Source organism: Scyliorhinus torazame, chromosome 4, assembly GCF_047496885.1.
Source record: "Scyliorhinus torazame isolate Kashiwa2021f chromosome 4, sScyTor2.1, whole genome shotgun sequence".
Lineage (NCBI taxonomy): Eukaryota > Metazoa > Chordata > Chondrichthyes > Carcharhiniformes > Scyliorhinidae > Scyliorhinus > Scyliorhinus torazame.
This window is the reverse complement of record NC_092710.1, coordinates 210,336,495-210,363,127: the sequence shown is the minus strand read 5'-3', so window position 1 is coordinate 210,363,127 and position 26,633 is coordinate 210,336,495. Positions and strand designations below refer to the sequence as shown.

At 46.0% G+C, this 26,633-nt stretch overlaps 1 protein-coding gene and 2 long non-coding RNA genes across 5 annotated transcripts in view; 2 read left to right on the top strand and 1 right to left on the bottom strand.

Annotated features, from left to right (window-relative positions):
• ptprk (protein tyrosine phosphatase receptor type K) overlaps positions 1 to 14,969 on the bottom strand; it is an 877,717-nt gene extending 862,748 nt beyond the window's left edge. Inside the window, exon 1 of one of the 3 annotated variants that reach the window (XM_072499228.1) lies at positions 14,701 to 14,969. In XM_072499228.1, coding sequence (XP_072355329.1) covers positions 14,701 to 14,776 — 76 coding nt within the window. In that variant the 5' untranslated portion in view covers positions 14,777 to 14,969. The remainder of the gene's footprint in view (positions 1 to 14,700) is intronic. The other 2 variants (XM_072499225.1, XM_072499226.1) reach the window with 2 other exon arrangements.
• Positions 14,970 to 15,039: 70 nt separating this feature from the next.
• LOC140410728 (uncharacterized) overlaps positions 15,040 to 26,633 on the top strand; it is an 86,222-nt gene continuing 74,628 nt past the window's right edge. Inside the window, exon 1 of the long non-coding RNA XR_011940718.1 lies at positions 15,040 to 15,291. This is a non-coding gene — a long non-coding RNA (uncharacterized lncRNA). The remainder of the gene's footprint in view (positions 15,292 to 26,633) is intronic.
• The window catches only part of LOC140410727 (uncharacterized), an 85,147-nt gene continuing 74,339 nt past the window's right edge, over positions 15,826 to 26,633 (top strand). Inside the window, exon 1 of the long non-coding RNA XR_011940717.1 lies at positions 15,826 to 16,160. This is a non-coding gene — a long non-coding RNA (uncharacterized lncRNA). The remainder of the gene's footprint in view (positions 16,161 to 26,633) is intronic.

Genomic DNA, 26,633 nt, shown 5'->3' with positions numbered 1-26,633 from the left:
TAATAAGGCAGTGGGGAAGGGGGGACTGCCGGATACGTTGGCATAGGCAACTATTTCATGATTCAGAAAAAGGACAAGGATCCATCTTGCTGTTGAACACAAATGTTAAGGTGTTGGCAAGATAGCTGGAGAAATGTGCTCTGGAGGTAGTATCGGAGAGTCAGATGGGGTTCATGAAGGGGCAGCAGCTCTTAAGTAATATCAGGAGGCTATTAAAGGCGGCTATGGCCCTGGAGGGGCGAGTCCTTGACGCAATCAAGACCTTTGGCCAGAGGAACCTGTTTGAGATCCTGGGAAGGTTTGGGTTTGGACTCAAGTTTGTGGCTTGGGTTCGGTGATGGTATACGCCCCCTAGGGAAAGTGAGAACAAATTAGATAAACTTGGGGTATTTGTTGCGTGGAGAACATGGCAGGGATGCCCGTTGTTACCATTGTTACTTGTGTTGGCAACTGAGCCCTCGGTGATTGCAGTCTGGGCTTTGGAATGGCAGGGGACGCGAGGGCAGGTAGGGAGCATATAGTGTCTTTGTATGCCAACGACTTACTGTTCTATGTAGTGTATCGCTGGACAGCATGGGGAGAATTATAGATCTATTGGGGAATTTTGGAGTCTTTCCCTGGTACAAATTGAATGTTGGGAAAAATGAAATTTTCTTGGTGAATGCTCTGGGGCAGATTGCGAACCTGGGGGCTCCTGCTGTTCAGGGTGGCTAGGTATTTGGGGATCCAGGTGGCACATAATTGGGCTGCTATGCACAAATGGAACCAGACAGGGCTAGTAGAGGGGGTAAAAGGGAACTTCAAACTCTGGGATACCCTGCACCTGACATTGGCAGGGAGGATGCAGGTGGTCAAGATAAATGTGCTGCCAAGATTCCGGTTTATCTTTCAGTCCCTCTTGATCTTTCTCCCCAAGGCCTTTTTTTTTGAAGGGTGGACAAATTGATTTCAGAGTTTTTTTGGGCTGGCAAGGGTCAATAGAGCCCTGTTGCGAGACAAAGGTGGGAAGGGCAGCTGGCACTCCCAAATCTGTTACATTACTGGGCGGCGAACGCTAAGAGACGACGGTACGGGGGAAGGGTCGGATTGCGTCCGCTTAGAGAAGGACTCGTGTAAAGGGACACATTTGAGGGCCCTAGTGACAACCCCGTAGCCATTTTCCTCTGAGAAATATACAATTAGGACTTGGAATCAGTTGAGGAGGCATTTTATATTGGGGCGCATGTCAGTATTGACCTTGCTCAGAGTTTCGAGATACCAAGGGAGAGCGAGTTTCGATATTGGCAGGTGCTGGATTTTACACAGAAGGGGCTGCCCTCATTCCCTCAGTTTCCAGAATATATATTGTTAGAGAAGTTGCTGGTGGTGTACAAAGCTGGATAGATTTTGGGAGGCCGTGTTTGAAGGTCTGTCGGACACATTGGTGGCAATTTTTGCCGTCTGATTGTCTGGCAATAGATACTTTTGAAATAGGCGTAGCTATCACCACCGAGTGTTTTGGTGTGGTTGGGGGATTGGTACAAGTTCCTCAAGTTGGAAAAGATAAAGTTTGCCCTTAGGGGGTTGGAGGAGGGGTTCTACATGTGGTGGAGGCCATTTCTGTCCATGTTTGAGGAACTGTTTTGTCACCGGTGGGGTGGGGGGAGGGGCAAACTCTATGCACCAGGTTTATTTTGACACTATGCTATTGTGTTGGACTTTGTTTGGAATAAAATATATATTTTTAAAATAAAGAAAACAAAAGAAACTTGATGGACCACTCAGCATCAACCTAGGGACTGGAAATGACATTGACAAACTCAGACTGAAATCTGCAATCTCTTCCTTGCTGATATCTTGGGTCCAGTGCCAAAATTGGGAGAGCTGTCTAATGGACCCGTCAAGCAAAAGCCTGACAAAGACAAAGTCCGAGATAACATTGTCCCCACCGCAGGACAGTTGCAACAGAGGTGGCAGTGCAATGATATACAGTTGGGTGGGAGTTGCCCGGGAGTCCTCAAAATTGATTCCAGATGCTATGCTATTGCATGGCATCAAGACAAACACGGGCAATGAAACCTTCTGCTGATTACCAAGTATCCCCCTCCTCCATGTTTAAGACCACTTGGAGGAAGCACAGACGGTGGCAGAAATGCTGAATGTACTCTGGGTGGAGTACTCCAATGTCCATCACAAAGAGTGGCTTGGTAGCACCATCAGAGACTGAGCTGGCCAGGTCCAAAAGGACATAGCTGCTAGAATCGGTGAAAGAAACAACAGAGAAAAACATACTTGACCTCATCCTCATCAATCTGCCTGCCACAAATGAATCTGTACATTAAAGTATTGGTAGGTGTGACCACTGCACAGTCCTGGTGGAGACAAAATCAGGTCTTCACATTTAGCATGCTCTCCACCGCATTGTGGAGCACTACCACTGTTCTAAATAGGATAGATTTCAAACAGATCTAGCAACTCAAAACTGGGCATCCATGAGGCGCTGTGGGCCATCAGCAATAGCTCAACTGTATTAAATTACAAACTGTAACCTCATGGCCCAGCATATCCCTCACTCTACCATTACCACCAAGATCGGGGTACAAACCTGCTTTAAAGAAGAGTGCAAAAGGGCATGCTTGGAGAAGCACCAGGAATATCTAAAAAGGAGGTATCGACCTGGTGAAGCTACAACACAGGGCTACTGGAGTGCCAAAGAACATAAAATAGCAAGTGACGGACAGGGCTAAGCAATTCCAAAAGCAAGGAGCAGATCGAAGCTCTGCAGTCCTGCCACATCCAGTTGAGAAAGGTGGTGCACAATTAAACAACTCACTGGGGACGGCAGTGGCTCCACAAATGTCCCCACCTCCAATGATAGGGTACCCCAGCATTTCAGTACAAAAGATAAGACTGAAGCATTTGCAACAGTCTTCAGCTGTAGCCAAGTGGATAATCCATCTCTGCTTCCTCCAGAGGTCCCCACATCACAGATGTCGGTGTTCTGCCAAGTTGAATCACGATGTTAAATCAAGAAATAACTGACGGCACTGGATACTGCAAAGGGTATAGTCCTGACAATAGCACTGATGACTTGTGGTCCAGAATTTGCTACACCCCTAGCCAAGCTGTTCCAGTACAGTTACAACACTGGCATCTACCCTGTAATGTGGAAAATTGCCACGGTATGTCCTGTACACAAAAAATACAAATGCGACACGGCCAATTACCGGCCCAATCAGTCTTCCCTCGATCAGTAAATGAAGAAGGGGTCAACAGTGCTGTCATGCGGCAATGGCTTCAGAATATCCTGCTCACCGACGCGGTTTGGGTTCTGCCAGCACCATTTAGTTCCTGACCTCATGCAACCTTGTTGCAAACATGGACAAAAGATATGAACTCCAGAGGTGAGAGTGACTGCCCTTGACATCAAGGCAGCATTTGATCGAGTATGGCATCAAGGAGTCAATGGGAATCAGGGGTAAAACCCTCCACTGGTTGGAGTCACACGTAGTAAAAAAGGAAGATGGCTGCAGTTGTTGGGGGTCAATAATCTCAGTTCTGGGGCATCACTGCAAGAGTTTCTCAGAGTAGTGTCCTCAGCTGCTTCATCAATTACTTTCCTTCCAGTGGGAATTTTCACGAATGATTGTACAAAGTTCAGCACCATTCCGGATTCCTCAAATACTGAAGCAGTTAATGTCAAAATGCAGTAAGATCTGGACAATATTCAGGCTTGAGCCGAGAAATCATAAGTAACATTCGCACTGCACCAGTACCAGACAATGATCTCCAACAAGAGAGCATCTAACCATCCCATCTTGACATCCAATGGCATTACCATTGCTGACATATCAACAACCTGGGGTTACAATTGCCCAGAAACTGAACCAGACTAGCCATATTAAATACTATGCAGGTCAGAGACTAGGAATCCTGTGGTGAGTGAACTACCCCCGATTCCCCAAAGCCTGTCCACCATCTACAAGGCACTTGCCTGGATGAGTGCAGCTCCAACAATGCTCAAGAAGCTTGACCCCCCCCCTCCAGGACAAAGTAGCCCGCTTGATTGCTACCCCTTCCACAAACATTTAATCTCTCCACCATCAATGAACAGTACCAGCAGTGTGCTCCATCTACAAAATGCACTGCGGGAACTCACGAAGGTTTCTTTCAAAAGCACTTAACAAATCTACGACAGCTATCATCTGGAAGCGCAAGGCAGCAGACACATGGAGACGCCACGACCTGGAAGTTCCCTATCAAGTCACTCATTATCCTGATTTGGAAACATATCGCTGTTACTTCACTGTTGCTGGGTCAAACTCCATCCCCAACAGCACTGTGGGTATACCTACACCTCAGGGACCACAGCGGTCAAGAAGACAGCTCACCACCACCTTCCCAAGGGTAATTAGGGATGAGCAAGAAATGTTGGCCTATCTGCCCACATCCCCTGCTTTCTTTTACTTTTAAGCTGTCTTATCTCATCACCCATGGCTTTTTTTTGGCTAGAGCTCTTACCCCAAAGGAGTAGAAACTGGTTCTGCATCACAACAAGTTCTCTCTTGAACACCTACTGATGATGTAATTTCATCCATCAACATATTTGCAGTTTCTTCTTGAGTTTCAGTCTCATGTCAAAATTAACCTTGTCTAAATCTAAAATCTCAGTAGCTGTTTCATGTTTCTACCTTTCAAAGGCTACAATGAACTAAATCATATTATGATCAGTTAGATAAAAGGTTCATGCATTATTACATTGTTAAATAAATCTGGCTCATTATATCTAATATAGCTTGCCTCCTTGTTGGTGGCAGAACACATTGTTGCAGAAAAGCATCCTGAACACACAAGAAATTGGCCTAGTTTCTAACCTGAACACCTCTCCCTCCCACTCCCAGAGACCTGTGGCCCACTGACCTGACCCCCACCTTGCATTGTGGCACCCACCTCTCGACTTCCCCCTTGCATTGTGGCCCCAGCTTGAACTTCCCGCTCCCTCATATTCTGACCACCACCTGCCTGAACTCAACTCCCCCCTCGCATTGTTGCCAAACTGCACAATCCTCCACCCTCGCATTGTGGCACCACTATACAACTGCATTTCCCACCCTTACGCAGTGATCCCCTGCAATGTGACCCTCCTGCTTGATGCCCTGTCCCCTCACACTGTGACCCCCCTTAGAGTGTCCTCATCTGTCCCCTCACCTCCCCCACATTGTGAACCCCTGCCTGGGCCCTCAGCCCCCTATTGTTAACCCGCCGCCTGACCCCTCGCATCGTGGCTCCCCCCAAGCCCGAAAGTTGCCGCCTCCTCCGAACCCTTTCCATTGTGGTCCCCACCTGAACACTCGCCCCACTTGCTCAACACACTCCCTCCCCACATAACACCTCCCATCATGCCCCCCCCCGCCCGATCCCCTCACCTCGCATTGTGACTCCAAACCTGACACCTCCCATGTTATTTCCCCCAATCCCCCTTGCATTATGACCCCCGGCTGACCCTGCCCCTCCCTTGCATTGTGACCCCCGCCTGACCTCATTCCCCCACATTGCGACCCCTCTGCCAACCACAGCCCCCTCTCACATTGTTGGCCCCCGTCAGATCCCATGCCCCCTCGCAATGCGGTCCATGTGGCTATGGCCGCACCTGAACCCCGCTCACCTCGCATTATGGCCCCAGCCTGACCCACAGTGCTGTTAGGAAGGTAAAGGAATGCCAATATTTTTCCAGGTCAGAATGGTGTGGGGTTCAGGGAACTTGCAAATGGCGGTGTTCTCATAAGTCTGCTGTCGTTATCCTTTTAGGTTTGGGGGGGGGGGGGCGACATGTGGCACAGTGGTTAGCACTGGGACTGCGGCGCTGAGGACCCGGGTTCAAATCCCGGCCCTGGGTCACTGTCCGTGTGGAGTTTGCACATTCTCCCCATGTCTGCGTGGGTTTCACCCCCAGAACCCAAAGATGTGCAGGCTAGGTGGATTGGCCATTCTAAATTGCCCCTTAATCGGAAAAAATGAATTGGGTACTCCAAATTTTTTTAATTTTTTTTTAAAAAAGGTTTGAAAGGTGTTGGTGAAGGAAGTTTGCGGAGTTGGTGCAGTGCATTTTTGTAGATGCTGCCACTGCGGGCAAGTGTTGGAGGGAGTGAATTGTTAAGGTGATGCCTGTGGCACCAAGCAAGTATGCTCTTTAGTCTTGGATGCGGTCAAACGTCTTTAGTATTGTTCGAGCTTTATTTATCCAGACAAGTGGAGATTGTTCCATTACATTTCTGGCTTATGCCGATGATGGACAGGCTTTGGAGTTAGGAGGAATGTTGTTTGCAGAATTCCCAGCCTCTGACCTGCTCTTGTAGCCATATGATTTATATGGCTGCTCCAGTTCAATGTTAACCCCTCAGTGTATTAATAGTGGTGAATTCAATGATGGTAGCAGAAACGGAAAGGCAGGTTAATCTGAATAACCATAAATTAGAAGAAGGAAATGTGCAACGAGACCTGGTGTCCCCGTACAAGAGTCGCTGAAGATAAGTATGCAGGTGCAGCAGGCGGTCAAGACGGCAAATGGTCTGCTGGCCTTCTGTCATGCGAGTACCTTTAAGAAATGGGTGTTTATCAAATAGCTGTAGTGGATGTACCTTTAAGAAAGGGGTGTTTATCAAATAGCTGCAGTGATGTCAGAGTGTGGATGGAGCTGGGCTGTCAGTTTATACTTTTATTTTTGAGCTGGCAGCTACAGTGTGTGTTTCGTTTTCAGAGCTGGAGCTGCAGCTAGCCAAACAAGGTGTAATTATGGTCTCTCTCTGTATGAAAAGAATGTCTTCAAATCACTTGCTAATTTAAAAGTGATAACTGCTCTCAGTAGAGAATTTAAACCTGATGTTGGTGTTAAAGAAGGTATTTGTCTTATGGATGTTGCCAGGAAAGACTAGAGGTTACTTATGGAGTACTGTATTATTTGGGGGAAGTATTTGAGTTGATAGTCGCTAAGATGTTTACTGTGTGTTTATAAAACTGGATTCATATAATAAACATTGTTTTGTTTTAAAAGTACTTTAGATCTGTAGCCACCTGGGTTGGCCACTTCCTGACTTAAAATGGAGATCCGCTAAGAATGCAGGGAAATTCAGTCAGGTGCAGGAAAACCAGCAGGTGCAAAGTTTCCTGTGTATCAGAACTTGCAGGAACCCAGACAGCACTGAAACTAACAACCATCTACATATTAATGAGCAATCCCCGGGAACAATTGGAAACAGTTAAGGTAAACAAGGCCAAGCCAAACTCCTCGGTGCCAGCAGGAGCCAAGACAAAGGAAGGCCAACGGACACTTAGGAACCGCCCAGCGATCAGGGAACAGCTCCAGTATTGGAGAAATCGATCTAAGGGATCAGATCGCAGTCCAATCACTTGGAACCAGGTACGGGGTCCGCCCAAAAGGGCACGAAGCTATATAAAGAGAGTCCCCAAGTTCAATTCGTCCTTCTTGGCAGGGTCTCTCAGCAACTCGAAACAACCCTTGACCATGACCTGCCTAGTCGCTGCATCAACCAAGTAAGTCTCCAGTCAACGCACGCTTCGAGATAGGCGCTCCTAGCAACCAGTCTATACCAGCTTTGAAGCCTGCAGACTCAGAATCGAATGAAAGGCCATTTGTTCCCCTGACCTGGTGGGCCAGTTCCAAAGCTAAGTATAGGCCTTTTAGTGTTAGAGATAGTCTAGTAAGTAGAGTTTATACATGAGTAGTGATTGACTGTGTATAATAAATGTGTTTTTATTTGAAACTTACTAACTGGTGTATTGGGTTATTGATCAGCACTTGAACCTCGTGGTGGTATCATAAAGATACCTGGTGACTCTAGAGCAAAGTTTATAAAACAAAGCAAATCAAGTAAAGACGCAACGAGCGACATTATTAACCGCCATATTTATAGCCACCAAAAGTTAGCAACAGATCTCTGTTGCATCATACTGTAGAGTGGGCCCTTGTGCTCCACATAACCAAAATCTATTGAAGGTTGTGGGTCAGGTGAATTCCATGATACACTTTGGGGTTCTCTAAACCCTGGCCCGTAATAAATCATTGCGAGAGGATTAGAGTACATGAGCAGGGCTGTCTTGCCGCAATTATACAGGGCCTTGGTGAGGCCACACGTGGAATACTGTGCAGTTTTGGTCTCCTTATCTGAGGAAGGATGTTCTTGATCTAGAGGGAGTGCAACAAAGGTCCTGGGATGGCAGGACTGACGCACGAGGAGAGATTGAATCGGTTAGGATTGAAATCCCTGGAATTCAGAAAGGTTGGGGGGAGGGGGGGGCGCAATCTCGTACAAATCTGTAAAATTCTAACAGGACGAGTAGACAGGGTAGATGCAAGAAGGATAATCCAGATGATGGGGGTATCCAAAACCAGGAGTCATTGTCTGAGGATACAGGGTAGACCATTTAGGACAGAGATAAGGAGAAATTCCATCACCCTAAAGTAAGATATAGCACTTGACGGGGCACCACGGTGGCACATTGCTGCCTCACGGGCATGGAGGTCCCAGGTTCTATCCCGGCTCTGGGTCACTGTCCATTTGGAGTTTGCACATTCTCCCAGTGTCTGCGTGGGTCTCACCCCCACAACCCAAAAATGTGCAGATTAGGTGGATTGGCCACGCTAAATTACCCTTAATTGGAAAAAATGAATTGGGTACTCTAAAATTTATTTAAAAATCAGATATAGCACTTGGAGCAAAGGGGATCAAAAGATTTAGGGGTACTCAATTCATTTTTTTCCCCAATTAAGAGGCAATTTAGCGTGGCCAATCTACCTACTGCACATCTTTGGGTTGTGGGGATAAGACCCATGCAGACACAGGGAGAATGTACAAACTCCCCATGGCAGTGACCCGGATCCGGGATCGAACCCGGGTCCCCGGCGCGGTGAGGCAGCAACGAAGGGGATCAAAAGACACAGAGCAATCATCAACGAACGTCCCCACTTCTGGCCTTGTGAAGGGAAGGCCAATAATGAAGCAGCTAAAGATGGTTGGACCTGGATATTACCCTGAAGAGCTGTATTTCAGAAAGATAAGACTGAATGGAAAAAGAGGTGCCGTAATCCTGCTGATGAGGAAAGGGATCAGTGCTGGAATGAGAAATGACATAAGTACTGGAGATCAAGATGTGGAATCAATCTGGGTAGAAATAAGAAATGGCAAAGGGAAAAAGTCCTTGGTTGGAATAATCTATAGCTTCCCAAACAGTAGTTCTGCAGTGGGGCACAGTAAAAACCAGGAAATACCAGGTGCTGTAAGAAAGGGATGGCAATAATCATGGGTGATTTTAATATGTACATAGACTGGAAGAATCAAATTGGCAAGTGTAGCCTCGACGGGGGATTCATTGAATGTATTAGAGATTGTTTCCTGGAACAGTATGTTGCAGATCCAACCAGGAAGTTGGCTACTCTGGATTTGGTATTGTGCAATAAGGGAGGATTCATTAATAACCTGATACTTCAGGATCCTCCAAGGAGTAGTGACGATAGCATGGTTCAATTCAAAATTCAGTTTGGGGGCAAGAAAGTGGAGTGCCACACTTGTGCTCCGGAATTAAACAGGCAAGAGGACAGATTTGGTAGAGTGGGCAGTTGATGAGCAGTGGCAGTTGTGTAAGGAGATGCTCAATTCCTCACAACTTAAATATATCCCAGTGAGGAAGAAAGATGGGGTGAGCGGTAAAAAACATCCATGGCTAAACAAGGAGATCAAGGACAATGTAAAGACAAAAACATATTGCAAAGGCCAGTGGCAGGCTGGAAGATTGGGAAACTTTAAAACATAAACAAAGGGATACTAAAAAAAGTAATAAAAAGAGCCTAGATAAATTACGAAAGAAAACTAGCGCAGAATATCAAAAAGGACAGCACTAGGTGGAGTACAGAGATGAGGGGTTTGTCGTATGAAGAGAGATTGAACAGTGTAGGCCTATACTCTCTAGAGTTTAGAAGAGGGGAGATCAAATTGAGGTACGCAAGATGCTAAAAAGGTACGGATAAAATTGACGTGAAGCAGATGCTTCCTCTTGTGGGCACACAAGAGGGCACTGTAAATTCTATGTTCTACGTTCTTAGGATAAGAGGTAGCAAATTTAAAACAGAATTGAGGAGAAACTACTCCAAAAGGGTTGTGAATCTGGAATTTGCTACCCCAAAGAGTGGTGGACACTGGGACAGTGAGTAAATTTGAGGAGTTAGACAGATTTTTAATTGGTAACAGGCTGAAGGGTTAAGGACAATGGGAAGGATGCTGGAGTTAAGGCCAGGAAGAGATCAGCCATGATCGAATGGCAGAGCAGATTCTTAATCCTGCTCCTGTATCTTATGAACTGTTGCAGTGGTGTCCTGAAATCGAGATGACCACAACCATCTTTCTTTGTGCACGGCATGACTCCAACCAATTGGAGAGTTTGTTCCAATTCCCAGTGACTTCAATTTTGAACCCACACTTAGTCAAATGTTGCCTTGAAGTCAAGAGCAGTCATTCTCATCTCAAATCTTGCTCTTTTGTCCATGTTTCAACCAAGGCTGTTGAGATCTGGGGCCCTGGTGGAACATTCCTAACTTCTCTGCTCGGTTTTGTTCTTTTACCAATAGTGCCTAAAGTACAATTTATAATTATTACTCTGCTCTCTTTATTTAAAAGTTTTTTTTAAGATCTGTTATTTATGCCACGTTTCCCACCTGAATCTACCCCCAACCAAACAATCTACTTGCTTCAAACCTCACGACTGTCCTAGTTTTCTTTTCACTCAATTTGTGGCCTTAGCCTGATTCAGGTGGTGTCTGTCTAAACAGTACAGCTGCTCCTTGTCTCAGTGTTGCATGCGGCCCATGAAATAGAACCCCTAATTCCTCACCCCATACATGGAGTCTCATATTTACTGAACTGCTTAGTTCCACACAATTTTCAAGAGATTTAGGTAATAAGATTTAGGTAATGAACTATAACCCTCCAAAAGTCCGATTCTTTAATTTAGCTTCTAGTAATCTCCAAACAGGACCTAAACAGAAAATACTGGACAATGTCAGCAGGTCTGACAGCATCTATGGAGAGAGAAGGGAGCTAACGTAGAGTCCAGGTGACACTTGTCAAAGCTTTGACAAAAAGAGTCATCCAGACTCGCAACATTAGCTCCCTTCTCTCTCCACAGATGCTGTCACACCTGCTGAGATTACATAGAACATTACAGCGCAGTACAGGCCCTTCGGCCCTCGATGTTGCGCCGACCTGTGAAACCACTCTAAAGCCCATCTACACTATTCCCTTATCGTCCATATGTCTATCCAATGACCATTTGAATGCCCTTAGTGTTGGAGAGATTGTCCAGTATTTTCAGTTTTGTTTCAGATTCCAGCATCTGCAGTAATTTGTTTTTATCCAAACAGGACCTCTTGCCCACTCTTTGTTATGTTGTCAATTCCGCATGGAACACTATGACAGAGTTCTCCCACCCCACACGCTCGCCAGTTTCTTTTTTCATGCATCCGCATAATCAAAGACCCCTCCCACCCGGCTTACTCACTCTTCCAACTTCTTCCACGGGGCAGGAGATGCAAAAGTCTGAAAACACGCATGAACAGATTCAAAAAGAGCTTCTTCCCCGCTGTTACCAGACTCCTAAACGACCCTCTTATGGGCTGATCTGATTAATACTATATTCCTGTATGCTTCACCCGATGCCGCTTCCGGTCCATGTATTTACACTGTGTACCTTGTGTTGCCTGATTATATATTATCTTTTTATTTTATTTTCATGTACTAAATGATCTGTTTGAGCTGCTTGCAGAAAAATACTCTTTTCACTGTACCCCGGTACACGTGACAATAAACAAATCCAATCCAATCCTCAGTCAGGTACCAGGTAGAAAGCATACATCGGAACTGTGGTTCCTGCTCGTCAATAATGCTATCAGTCTCGCGAACTATTGAATCCCCTACAACGTCCACATTATGTGTCCACTCCTCCCCACCCCCTTCCACAGCTTCCTGCTCCAAGGTTCCATTCTGGCCATCTTTCCAACAGTCATTTCCTTCAATCAACTAAACAGAGATGAGGGATAAAATTTGCAATTTCTTCGCACATTTTGAATCAAAGTAATTTATTGTCTCAGCCAACTGTCGCCACAAGAGCCTGAAAAAGTACATTTTGTCCCCAGGGTCAGTTGCAGTATTTTCAGTCCGCTTTAGTAATTTAGATTATGAATGTAAATGCTGAACGTGTTGAGCCCTCATCCACTAGTATATAAAGCAAATCAAATTCAACAAATCTTGCAGAAATCCGAGTTTGCCAAAACCCACCCCGGAGTTGGAGTCATGAATTAGATGGCAGTCACTACACTTTTATAAAAAAGGGGCTTGGGCTTCACATTCCTATGTGCATGGCCTCTGCCATCCAACCTCTCCCTCCTCTGCCTTTGTCTCACCACACATGCAAAGAACTAAATTACTGCACATACATGGCCACCATGCATGGGTGCACAGATGGTCAGTTGCTCAACTTATGGAATAGCCAGGAATTCAATGAAAGAAACTGGTGGGGTTACTGAGTTATGAGGATAGGGTGGGGTGGGCTTAAGTAGGGTGCTCTTTCCAAGGGCTGATGCAAACGCGGTGGGCCAAATGGCAGCCTCCTGCACTGTAAATTCTATGACTCCTTCCACATCTGTCCATTCCAAAAATTGAACCCAAACTAAAATTGTTGTTTTTTTAATTTAGCAGGAGCACAATACTTGAACATCAAAGTACATTCTCCTGAATGAAAAGACTATGAGCATTCTGTATTGCACCAGCTTTTATGGAATGTACGCCACATGGTACCAGTGTTTTCACATATAGTGAAATATTACTACAGGCTGTAAAATTAAAGAACTGATACCCCTCCAGGTGTCACTGAGGCAGACAATTCTAGGGAAAAATATCTCATTCATTGTTAACAAAACAAACATAATTTGACAACATTGTTAGGGAAGCAAACAATGAAACTTGCACATTTCTTACATTGAGCATGAATGGTTATACAATTGTCACTGAATCTGTCACACCGGATAAAAATCCTCCATCTAACATAAATGTTTGAGGTTATAATAGATCATCACTTGGGGGCACGCATCAAGCAGTTTTGATTCCCCTACTGAAACTATATTTAAAGAATGATATGCATATATAAACTATATGGAACATTCACTCTTCCGTTAACCCTGTTCAATTGCAAACATTGTGGCCTAATTGTTACTGCAAATGAATCATTCGCAATAATTGTTTGTGATATGAAAGCATTCCGAATGACAATATAAAGCACAAGATATCATTTAACAAATGGAAATGCCCATTGTATAGAACTGCAACATATTGCAAGTGTGTCAGTTATCTGGCCAATATCCTTGATAGTTGCGGGGTGGGGTATTTAATTTACTTTAAATCCTGTTTTGCAGCCATTTTGCCTGAAGTGGTTGTTACTTTTTTGTTCGGGTATCCATCAACCCCTGAAGTGGTTGTTACTTTTTTTGATCGGGTATCCAACAACCCCTTTATAATAGACACGTTTAACAGAAAAAGTAATTGCATTACGCGCACTGTAACGTCAATTAACCCACTCAGTAGCATGGAGGGGTTTCAATAATCACTCTGAATAGAGTGGAAAAAAATTGAAGCGTACTCCAAACACAGGTCTTCTGAGCTCCAACTCCCTCCACCTATTCCCTTCACGAAGAAGCTAATCGTTAGGTGCCGGATTTAGGAAGTGCAAGTTTAGACGGCGTGAGTGAACTAGGAGGAAATGGAAGCTCCTTTCTCACTAACAACTATAGGATTACAATGAAAGCTCTGTATTATTGGACAGAAAGATAGCAACTTTCTCTGGGTGTAAAATTACCAGGAAATCAAGGAGAGCTTGCCTGTACTTTTTCATTGCTCAAGGTACTCCATTTTAGATTCCACACCACTGGGACTCACCTATTGTCCTTAAAGACGCCTCGTTTAAGTATAGTCTATATCAGCTAAATTCCGGTCGGTTTCATTGCAGCTGGATTCGAAAGTATAACCTTTTGTATTGCTTTCTGTCCTGCTTAACTCTAAATGGTGTTATTTCTGAATGAGACTAGTGGAAAGGTATGAAATCTGTGTATATGCTGCAATGTGGAGACATAACGAGGCCAGGTTTTTATTTTAACTGACGGGACTCCTAAGAGCGAACCCGCTCAACCTGAAAATCGAGTCAAAGCCCCGAGTTACGGCCCCCGTCGCCTTTTCCAAAACTACTGGATGCCCGCCCCGCATCAAACACACGAAATACTTATCCACTATTTTTTTTTTAAAACAGACGTGGTAATAAATCGCCCTGGACACTAAACACTGCTCCCTCAGACGAAAGAGAATTTTAAAACAAACTTCGAAGCGAAGCCAGCCACTGTAACTCTTCCTCGGTGAAACACTGACCAACTAACATTCAACAAGCCGCACTTCGCGGCACTTAAAACAAACTACCAGAGCGGAGGAAAGCTTTAAACAAAATCAGCGTTAAGTTGTCTAACGACGAATAGTTTTTGGTTGTTTTGAAGTCAATTTCAAACAGAAGTAAATGGCCGGGAGAGCGTGCGCGCGGCACACACACATACATACACCTTGAGGAGGCTCCTGGTGGAAAAGTTCCTGCTCCGTGGAACACACCGAGACTTACCCGAGGAGAATTCCACAGCTGCGCTGCCACAAGTTTCATACAACAACAGCAAGAGCACAAAGGGCGTTGCGTTCATAATGTTGGAGTCGTCTTTCTGCTGTTTGTGGGGGTTGTTTTTTTCGCCCCCTCACCCGTTACTTCGGCTCGGTGCTCCCTCAGCCTAGCCGATACATTGCCCTCCACATCAATACTTTGCAACAGCGAGTGGAGTGAACCCCCCAGCCCGCGACGTCACCGAGCCACACACACACTCGGTGAGATAGTCAGTGGAGGAGTGCCGAGCGTCCTCTGCTGGTTCACTCTGCACTGGCCACTCCGTCAATGTGTTCCCCTTCTCTCCTCTGGCCATGTGTCAGTAAGTGATAGGCACACGGGCACGTTGGGAAAATAAACCACTGAATCTTCAAACGATGCATTCATAAAATCTGCCAGTTAGCAGCCTTTAATTTAACCAAGGGGTGGGAAACTATGTCGAATTTGCCCCTTTTGGCTGCACGGCCGCTCTTTCCTCGGGGTCCTGAAGGTGGAGTTGGAACTCACTCCATGCAAACTACTGAAATATTCCTATTCGCGCCCGGGAAATGGTCTCAGGTAAATTGTCAGAGTTTTCTGACCCCCCTATCGATACAGCGTGCGTCAACGTTCTATCCAATTCGTGTTTTCTAAATACATGCTTAAAATGTTATAAAGTAGAAGATTAGTTTGTCTATTAGTGCATCGGCTTTGCATTAAAACGGAAAGGAAATTAAATTCTTGCTATTTCAAGAGGGCAGAGAGTAGTGGATCGTTGAACGTTTTTGTGGGAGCTTGATTGGCATTCGGCAACATAACTCGATCGCACACACTCGGCACACCGCGGTGGGATTTGTCGACTTGGCAAATTATTCTAAAACTGTTGATCGGGAATTTCAAGGCGGATTGCAAAGTGCTCAGAATAATTACATTCCCCTTTTTACTTTCCTGGAATCAGAGTCGCGTAATTATTGCTTTTAAATAATAACACTTCCTGTCACAAAGCTGCCAATCTTCAACTAAACGTAAGATGGGTGAAACTGGTTTAAGCCGCCATCAAGCGGGTCTCGTGGTGGTCTTGCGCTTGACAATCGGATCTTTGGATTTATACCGCCACTTTTACATCAGTGTTCCTTCCAAACGGCTTTACGCTGCGCCGAAGTAGCAGGTAGCTGCGCCCGAAGTCGATGGGCATTCCAGTTTTGGAGCATCATCTGTACATTACTTTGCCCATGGCTGCAGTTAACGTGCAGGAAGAAAAAATAACTTCCTTTCAAGCCCCAACCAATCTTTGCCTCCTCCTACACCACAGTTGCCCTTCCCCATTTGTTTGTCAATTTACAATAATATTTATTTTGGAAAAAAAACCCGCTGCATGTGTAGATATTTTAAGCTGCTCGAGACTTCCACTTGAAACGTTTCTCACTGATGGAGAAGCAGCAGAGCAGGTACGTAATGGAAAGTACTGTGCAGAAGCCTCACAAAGCAAATGAGGTGGCAATATTCAGTTGCAGCAGATGATTTGTGATCATTAAGATCCACTGGGGAACTGCCATCCTTACTTGGGGACATTCGCGTGCGTGGCGAGGAAGCCCAACCTTTGGTTTTTGCTGTGTTTGAAACCTGACTATTCAAGTTACAGCCTGCATTTTTATGATCTGCACTGCACCAGAGGCTCTGAAAAATAATTATTATTTATAAGTAACTGTACCAAGGCAGTTCCTTGTTTCCCTCAAATGTATAGTTGGCCTTGGTGTAACCTTGGGTGAATACATGTTGGTTCGCACACTCTTGCATCAGCACAGTATGCTATTTAACATAGTTAACCCATTTAACCATTGTTAAATAGAACACAAGGCAAGATCTGAATGCAAAACTAAAGTGGCCTTTCAATATTAACAATTACAATCCCATAAAACATAAATAATCACATCGAAGCAATTTATTACACATCAGTAAATATCTCATGAATTCTAGTGCAGGGAAACCAAAAAAATCAAAATGGAAACAATGTTTTAAGCACTTAAATTATAATTCATTTCATGCTAATAAACTGAATCAACTGGAGTTTCCTGTTGAACTGCAGGCTGCTTGATCACAACATTTTTTTTAGCTTGTAAAGAGCTATTGGCAATTTATCACATTCGAAACACCAGTGTTTCATAACCATACCAAGTAATGTTTTAATTCCAATGAGTATGTCCAAATGCTCATTGGGGTTTTGTTCTGTATTATTTGTAGGATTTAGAGTCATCTATTCACTGAGATTTATTGGTGGGCTGAGTGGGCAACTTCTAATGGCCAATGCAAACCAGTAGACTGCATGCAATCATTGTTACTGGTGTGTTGCACCTTGGCAAAATGTAACATATTTCTCGCTTAAATTAGAAACAAATGAAAAATTGGACTGGCACTCATTTCTTCATTTATGAGCCTCCCCCTTCATTAAAGCTAGTCTAATGATGTATGTGCCTGTTGGGCAGAGTGGTGTTATACACCCATGCTTCTTGTTATTTCGAATCATAGAATCTCTACAGTGCAGAAGGAGGCCATTCGGCCTGTCAAGTCTGCACTGACCCTCTGAAAGAATGTCCTAGCTAGGCCCAATCCCCTGCCCTATCCCTGCAACCCCACTTAACCTTTGGCCACTTGGGGCAACTTAGCATGACTAATCCACCTAACCTGCACTTACTTGGACTGTGGGGAGAAACCGGAGCACCTGGAGGAGAATGTGCACACTCCGCAGTCACCCAGGTCGGAAGCGAACCTGCGTCCCTGGCGCTGTGAGGCTACAGAGCTAACCACTGTGCCACCCATAAAAAAATCTGAACATTTTGCTATTGCAAGATATCCCTTATGAGATGAAGTAAACTAAAAATCAGTAATACTTCAGTTCAAATCATTTGATCCTAGATACTTTTCAATTGTTCACCATGATATTTGCCAGTAGCAAAAACACTTTGATAAAGTGAAATGAAATCATTCTCTTCAAGAAACATCACCTGCACATGGATAATATAGGTTTAACTGTGTCAATAATATAGGTTTCACTGTGTTAATACTATAGGAATGACTGCATCAATAATATAGGTTTAACTGTGTCAATAATATAGGTTTAACCTTGTGTAACTGTCAAACTCAAAGATAGCAAGAAAATGTGATAAACAGCTCATGCTTCAGTCTCATAGTATGTCATTTTGCCAACCATTTCATTTGCTGCTGATTTGCAACACACCCGTCGTTTGCTTTATTCATTCATAGCATTTTTCAAAAGATTTAATTTTTAAATGTATCCAAATTCGGATTTTAACATACAAATATACAAACATAATATTTAGGAGCAGGAACAGACCACTTGGCCCCTGGGTGTGTTGCTGATTGATTGTAACCTCGACCCTACCTACCCTAATAACCTTTCACCTCCTTGCTAATCAAAAATCTATCTCGCTCTGCCTTACAAATAGTCAAAGATTCTGCATCCACTGCCTTTTGAGGAAATTCCACAGACCCACGACTCCCAGATAAATTATTTCTCTTCATCTCTGTCTTAAATGGGCAACCCCTTATTTTTTAACGTGACTCCCAGTTCGAGATTCTCCCACAAAAAGAAACATCCTCTCTAATTTTCCAGTCATTTCTCAATATCTGCTCACTGCCTGAGTCTTTGTGCAATTAAAGGAACAAAACAGGTCAGTTCTGATTGCAGAAATCATGAAACAAAAGTTTTTAAATCTTGTATCCATGTACCACCTTCATGGAGGTCTTGTGGCGCAGTCAGTAGCATCCCTGCCTCTGAGTCAGAAGCTCCAGGTTTGTATTTCACCCCAGGAACTGATGATCAAGGAAGGATAGTTCATAATACAGGTTGCAAAATCCTTACAATACACCAACAGCAGGTGGTAAGAATGGGAGAGACTCCTGATCAGCCACACTTGATGCAGAGTGATACCCATCAAGCTATAAGGCCCTGGTGACAGGCTATGAAATGAAATGAAAAATCACTTATTGTCACAAGTAGGCTTCAAATGACGTTACTGTAAAAAGCCCCTAGTCGCCACATTCCGGCGCCTGTTCGGGGAGGCTGGTATGGGAATTCAACCCGCGCTGCTGGCCTGCTTTAAAAGCCAGCTCTTTAGCCCAGTGCTAAACCAGTCCTAGCGACCTTTTCCAGAAAAAACCTCGCTATGGGATTCTGAATGGAAGTATGCATTTTGCACCACTAGGTGCAGGAGGAGATACACAACAACAATAGAACATAGAACGATACAGCGCAGTACAGGCCCTTCGGCCCACGATGTTGCTCCGAAACAAAATATATCATCTTTAATTGCAAATAATTATATAAAAGTGCTTCACATAAACATAAAGAAATGGATGCTGAATCAAGAAGGGTGTAATTAGGAAGGTTGGATGAGAGCTTGAAAATTCAAAAGAAGTGACCATTTTAAGAGGTAATTTGCAGAGACTAGAGCTAAGCCAACCGAAAGTTCTGCAATCAGAATTGAGCAAAGAAATAATCATAAAGTTTTTTTTAAATGAAATGCCTGACCAGTCAGCTGTGCAAATAGAAATGTATTTTAGCTTCTTCAGATTTTGCTCAAAAATATTTCCAGGTAATTTGTGGAAAACATTGAGGATAAATTTTGAAATTTTTTTTAATAAATGTTTTTTATTGGGTTTTTGAATAAAGTATATTTACCGTTATGTACACAAAATAGAACACATATATATATATATATATATACATAGAAGGGAACACGCACAAAAAACAAAACAAATAACAACAAAAAAGTTAGAATAAAATAACTGGTAGGGTATTATGTGCTGGCTCAACGACAGCAGTTCTGTACAATTGGCAGTATTGTTTTTAGCACATAAGTAGGCATTTGTTTGTGGGGGGGGGGGGGAACTGGGGGCGGGGGGGGGGGGGTACATATACATTTGGGCGCCGGGGAAACAGTTACAGAACAATTACAGAGGGCAATACGCGAATGGATCTGATGTTGGTGTTGTCACTTCTCCCGGATGATTTTCGCTGCCGTTGTCATCTCGCGATCACCTCCGCTTCAGCCGTTCGTTCTGTCTTTCGCGCGGATTTTCCTTGTTCTCTGCTCCTGTAGATGCCAAGTTTGTTAATGTTTCCCGTGCCCTCCTTCCGGCTGCCATTCCCTTGCCTCCCCCCCCCCCCCCCCCGCCCCACCTCACTGGTTCCCCTCTATTGTTCCCAGTATCCTCCCTCTTCCACACCCTCTTCCCCCCCCCCCCCCCCTTCTTCTGTGGTTCGCCTTTCTTTTCTCTTAGGTTTAGCTGCTATTCCCCCTCCCCCTCAGTCTATCCCTCCCTCCCCCGCCTCGGCTATTTTCCCCTGATTCTTGGCTACCTCGCTATTCTTCTGCTTGTTCGTTGGCCACAAACAGGTCCCGGAACAATTGGGTGAATAGCTCCCACGTTCTGTGGAAACCATCTTCTGACCCTCGGATGGCGAATTTTATTTTCTCCATTTGGAGAGATTCTGAGAGGTCGGGCAGCCAGTCTGCAGCTTTGGGTGGTGCTGCTGACCGCCAGCCGAACAGGATTCTACGGCGGGCAATCAGGGAGGCAAAGGCAAGGACGTCCGCCCTCCTCCCCAGGAATAGATCTGGCTGGTCTGATACCCCGAAGACCGCCACGTTCGGACATGGCTCCACCCTCATCCCCACCACTTTGGACATTGCCTGGAAGAAGGCTATCCAATACCCCGCAAGTCTGGGCAAGACCAGAACATGTGGGAATGGTTGGCCGGGCCTCCTTGGCACCGTTCACATCTGTCCTCCACCTCCGAGCAGAACCTACTCATACGAGTTCTTGTTAAGTGGGCTCTATGTACCACTTTTAGTTGCGTCAGGCTGAGCCTTGCACACGTGGAGGTGGAGTTGACCCGATGCAGTGCTTTGCTCCAGAGTCCCCAACCTATTTCAATCCCCGGGTGGTCCTCCCATTTCTCTCTTGTTGCATCCAGTACGGTGTCGGCCCTTTCTACCAGTCGGTCATACATGTCGCTACAGTTCCCTTTATCTAAGATGCTTGCATCCAGTAACTCTTCCAGTAATGTCTGTCGTGGCAGTTGTGGATACGTCCTTGTCTCCTTTCGTAGGGAGTTTTTGAGTTGCAGGTACCTTAGCTCGTTCCCCCTGGCTAGCTGGAATTTCTCTGTCAGTTCGTCCATTGTTGTGACCCTGTCGTCCGTGTATAGGTCGCTTACAGTCAGTGTCCCTCCGCTCTGTCTCCACTTTTAAAGGTGGCGCCATTAAGCGCTGGTGCGAACCTATGGTTGATTTTGAAATCTTTTTCAAGTAACATTGATATTGATAAACAATGTTTTTAAAACCAGGCTGTCTGTGTCTCTGGGGGAAATGCTCCCATCCAAGGCTGTCCCAGGGCAAGGATGGGGAGTATTTCCTGCTGCAGAAGCCAACGGAAAACCACGCCATCTCTTCCGACCCTAACGTAATTAATTATGCATCTTGGGGATTTGTGCCATTTTCTGTGGTAGGGCAGGCTTGGTGGCGCATGTCCCAACATCATGTTCGGGTGCTGTATTTAAAAGGCCCAGGACATCCAAAATATCAGACCAGAAACCGAGCGATGTCTGCAATCAGAATTGAGCAAAGAAATAATCATAAGGTTTTGTTTTAATGAAATGCCTGACCAGTCAGCTGTGCAAATAGAAATCCTCTGGCCCAGCTCTGAAATTCGGTGACACCTCCTGCGCGCTCTTCTGGACCATGCTGAGGTGCGCAGGAATATGACCTACTGTTACTTTTCAGCAGCATTATATCAGCTTTGCGAGGCTTCCCCCACTACACCCACAACCCACTGCCCTTCCTCCACTCGCAGTACACCCACTCACAGTTCAGATGCATGAGGCCGCACGATGAGTGACCCTGGAGGGTGAAGTGTCATTGGCAAGACCTTTCACAGCCTCATGCAACCCCTCCCCCCTTCCCCCACATGGATCCTCCATCCATCACACTCATCTGACTGTCCTGAGCTTATCCAGTGTTGCCTGCTGGGGTTCTCTTTTAGTTCTCCAACTGAGCTAACTAGAATCTTCACCCACTCACTGATTGAACTGCCATGTACCACCGGAACCCTTCTCCTTCAGAAAAACCTGGTTCCCTACCTGCCAGAACACTGCACCCCCCCATCAACATTGACCTCCCAGAGCTCCTCCTTCCCAACCCCGCATAATAATCTTTATTAGTGTCACAAGTAGGCTTGCATTAACACTGCAATGAAGTTATTGTGAAAATCCCCAAGTCGCCGCACTCCGGCACCTGTTCGGGTACACAGAGGAGAATTCAGAATGTCCCATTCACCTAACAGAACATCCTTCGGGACTTGTGGGAGGAAACCGGAGCACCCGCACAAAACCCCCACAGACACGGGGAGAAGGTGCAGACTCCGCACAGACAGTGACCCAAGCCGGGAATCAAACCCGGGTCCCTGGCCCTGTGAAGCAACAGTGATAACCACTGTGCTACCATGCCGCCTTTGTCCCTGCTTACCTCCTTGTCCCAACCAACACCTTCGCCACCCCTTCAATTGCTACCGACACATCCTCACCCTCCCACCCTCCTGGCTCCCTCTGCCCCCTCTTACTCTAATCATCTGCTCCGTCCACACACCCTCAGTTGACTCCCCAGGAGGCAGTCATTGACTCCACAAACCCCTCCCTTGCACATTCCATCCCTCTTACACGTTCCTCCCCCCTCATTCCTTCATCTCCCCTTCCTCTATCCTCCCTCTTATACAGCCTGCTCATTCCAAATTCTCCCCTCCATACTCCCTCCATCCCCTGAATACCTTTCCTAACTCTGAACTCCCTTACATCTTCCTCTCCCCTTACACCTACCTCTCCACTTGCACCATTCTCCCCATTCCCCATCCGAATTCCCTCCTCCTTCCCCTGAACAACTTTCCCTCTCCAAACTCCCTCCTTCCCCCAGACACCTCCCCTCTCTCACCCCCCTGACACCTTTGTTTCCCCCATCTCAACTCCCCCATCCATCACACCTTCAACCCCCTCCTAGCTTTCCACTGACATATTCATCGCCACCCTCTCAAAGACCTTCCTCTCGAACTCACACCTAAACCTTCCTCTTCACCCCCTTTGCTACATGCTTACCAGCCCACGGCACAGTCCCTGAAGCTCTGAAGCAGAACTGAAGCATCAGAGAAGACCATGATGAAGTCTCTGAAATTCCAAAGCAGGTCTAAAGACTGGAAGATGGTACCAGCACATGCCAAAGTGCCTGAAGTTTGATGGTGATCTGAATAATCAGCTACGTCAAAGCTATCTTCCGAGAGCTGCTTCACAGGAATCGTATGCAGGAATATCTTCCCACCATGTGCTGCATGTGTTCCACCAGCATTTCTTTCTCCTCGGATATTCATGTTCTGAGCTCGGCCCAAAAGTTAAGTCCTAACTTTCGCACGCCACATTGGTCCAGACATGCTCTGGACTGGTGTGCTTTCAACTCGCAGAAAAGAAAATCGAGTGTGGGGGAAGATTCCCTTTGGGCCTTCATTTGAATTCCTTTTAGCAGGGTGTTAATTCTTTTCACACAAGGCTTCAGCGGGATTCCTGATCCGCCAGGTGGGCACCAGCAGAAGACTCTGCTGTAAATTCACGTCAGCATGAAAATAACTTTTGGGAACTTCTGCTGAATTCACGTTTCCCCCCACCTCACCATTCTCCCACCAGTGAGGCATGGGAGAATTGAACGCTAGGCCCGATCTTCCAGCCTCGTTACGCTCTCGCTCAAGCGAAACGAGGTAGGTGAATGGCGGGAGAGCCAAAAAATAAGAATCGCACCAGGCGGCAAACAGTTTGCGAAACAACCGGCCCGCACGGTCCCATAGGCGAGTTCGGGATCTCGCAATAGTGAGGCGAGAAACCAATTATCACCCCTTAAGCCCCATTTCCATACAATTAACTCCATATCCAACGGCCACCTGTCATTTAGCGGCCTCCCCAGCAAGTGGTCACGCTGGTGCCAATTAATACGCCTTTTAAAAAACGTGAACCTGGCGGTAGGACTTCTGTGGGGAGCCGAGGAGGCGATTGGTCTTCTTTTCTCACTGACAAAGAGCCTGAGGATGCTGGGCTTGCCACCCCAGTGCTCAGCAGGAGTGGGGGACTCTCGGCTGGGGGACCCTCCGCAGGGATGGGCCACTATAGGAGGATGAGGGGGAGGCGCTGGGGGGCATCATCCCGCTTGGCATCATCCACCTCTCTGTCCCTCGCTGCTAACTGTTCTCTTAACTCCTTATTCTCCTTCTCAAATTCGCTCACATCTCCCTCACTATTTCTGTCTCTCTCCTCAATCTCTCTACGGAGCGTCTTAATGACCTCCTCTGTGCCTCACAATTGTACCAAGCAGGACACGATTGCCATCGGCTTGCGAGCTCTCCCCAAGCTCTTCTTACGAATCTCCGACAGGTTCTCCCACCAAGTATATCCTATACTCCCGGAACCTGTTTCGTCATTGGCGCAGAATTCACTCCAAAGGGGCCATCCTTTCCCTTTGAGATATTTTCTGATCACTTCTTCCCATACGAGACACTGTCCTATTCTACTGGTCACTGCGACCTCGAATTCTTGGGGGTTCATAAGGCGTTCCATTGCCTTCATTGCCATTTTCTCACTATCTCTGGGTTTTCTACTGAATTTGGAACAGGGGGTGATAAAGTGGTGATGTAAACACGGGTACAGCTTACTTTCCGGCCTACAAAACCCCCGACAGTTTTATGCAACCAAAATCTCTCAGGTTTACCTTATATCCCTGTTAGTACGCATGCATTAACACACTTCCGAATCTCAGAGGTTTGATCAGTATCGTTCTCACACTTGTGATTTTTGCTGTTTCCAATTGGATTCCAATTCAAATTTGGGTTCTCTCGGAGTGACTAGGTCACTTCTAGGTCGAATCCCGGCGGAGTCGCCAGTAAATGTTGCTCTCTTTGGTTGGCTCTGAATATGGCGGTCAATATGGTCGCCTTCCTTAATTCTAATTACGTTTGCTCTAGAGTCGCCAGGTATCTTTCGATACCGCCACAAGGTTCAAAACCGAATACTGATCAAAGACTCGATACACCAGTTAGTTAGTTCAAAGTCAATGCTTATTTATTTACACACAGTTAAATATACTCATGCACAAAACTCTACAGACTAATCTATCACTGCTGCTAAACCCTATACTTAGCTTCGGGCGCCCACTCAGTCAGAGGAACAATGGCTGTTGTTCGGTTCTGAGGCTGCTGGGGTCGAACTGGTAAAGAGGAACAGCTAAGGTCGTCTGGTAGCGTGCGTTGACCTTGGACTTACTTGCTTCTGGTGCAGCTGGTGGACAGGTCTCTCCTCGGTGAGAGCCGGGTCCAGGAGAACGATTCTCTCTTGGGGGCTCCTTCTTATACCCAAAGGGGCTTCGCGCTCTTTTGGGCGGGCCTTGAACTTGGCCCCAATTAATTGGGCCGTTTCTTGATCATTCATATTGATCTCATCCAATAAAAGGGGTGGGTGCCCTGATGGCTTCACGTGTCCTAGGTGGCCGTTGGCCTGCTTTGTTTCGTTCTCCTCTGGCGCCGGGGTGTCTGCCTTGGTATTGGTTACTCAAATATTACTCTTTTGTTTCCGGAGATGGGCCATTAGTATGCTAATGGGCCTACAGTTTTGGTCTTGTCTGGGGGCTGCAGCTCCAATATGCAGACAAACCCTGAATCTGCCTGTTTTCTCAGTATTGTCCATTTCCGTGCAATCTTTGGGAAGTGTCCGTTTTGTAATCGGGAAGTGGCCATCCCGGATGGCTACAATTCTCACTATGTGTGGATTGGGGGGGCGGGGGGGGGGGGTGAGATCAGCGAGGCCTGTGAACGGGGGAACATTGCAGTGTTCTGGAGAGCTGGGCACTGAGGGGATTGGGCATTAAGGTTGAGCCAGGCATTGAGGGGCGAACGTTGCATTGAGTGGGTATATCTTGACAATGGGGGGAGAGAGGGCATTGAGCGAGGAGTTCCCTCCTTAATGCGCAAAGGGGGTGCGGCGACAATACTGCCGCAGTGGTTGTGCGAGATGGGGGATGGCGAGAGCTCCCGATAACTGTGTGATGGAGGTGGAGGAGAGCCCCTGATACCTTTGGGGGGGGGGGGGGGGGGGGAGGGGGCTCGGGGGGGGGGGGGGCTCGGGGGGGGGGGTCGGGGGGGGGGGGGGGAGGTGGCGCGAGGGGGAAGGTGCTGGGTGAGTTAACATCAGTTTTAGTTGGGGCACTGTTTAAAGATGGCACCCTGATCACTGTCGAGCTGGCCTTTCGTGGTAAACCATGCCCCTGATTTGTATTGTCCGAGTGGCTCACAATCTGGTCTTAAAATCCAGCTGTGAATCTGGGGAGTTACTTGCTAATTTTCAGTTAGAGCCTGACACTCTGACAAACCATGAGAAAATTCCACCTATTATCTTTGTGGATATTTTGCCCAAATGCTGTAGGAGAACAAATGTCCAACCTATGTATGTAATAAATATGTAAATACTGATTAAGTGGGATAGAATTCCATGCCATGCATCCAAATAAACTGCATCCAGTGTAATTTAGATGTGCCAACAGCACAATAAATCTTTTTTCAAGTTTAGATTAGCAAAGGAAAATGCAGGAAAAAAACAATCCTGCTTGTGTCTAAGATGTTTCTGACATTTGATAAACTCATTGAGTGAAACAATAGAGAAAGCAACCTAGCAAGTCCCCTTTTGGAATTGAGTACCACTATCAAAGACAAATCAACCTGTTCGGAATTCAAGAATAGAACAAAATTTAAACTCGAATACTACATAAGAACAGAGGGAAATGTTCATGAGTCTGAAGTCTGCACCAGATGCACTGGATTGA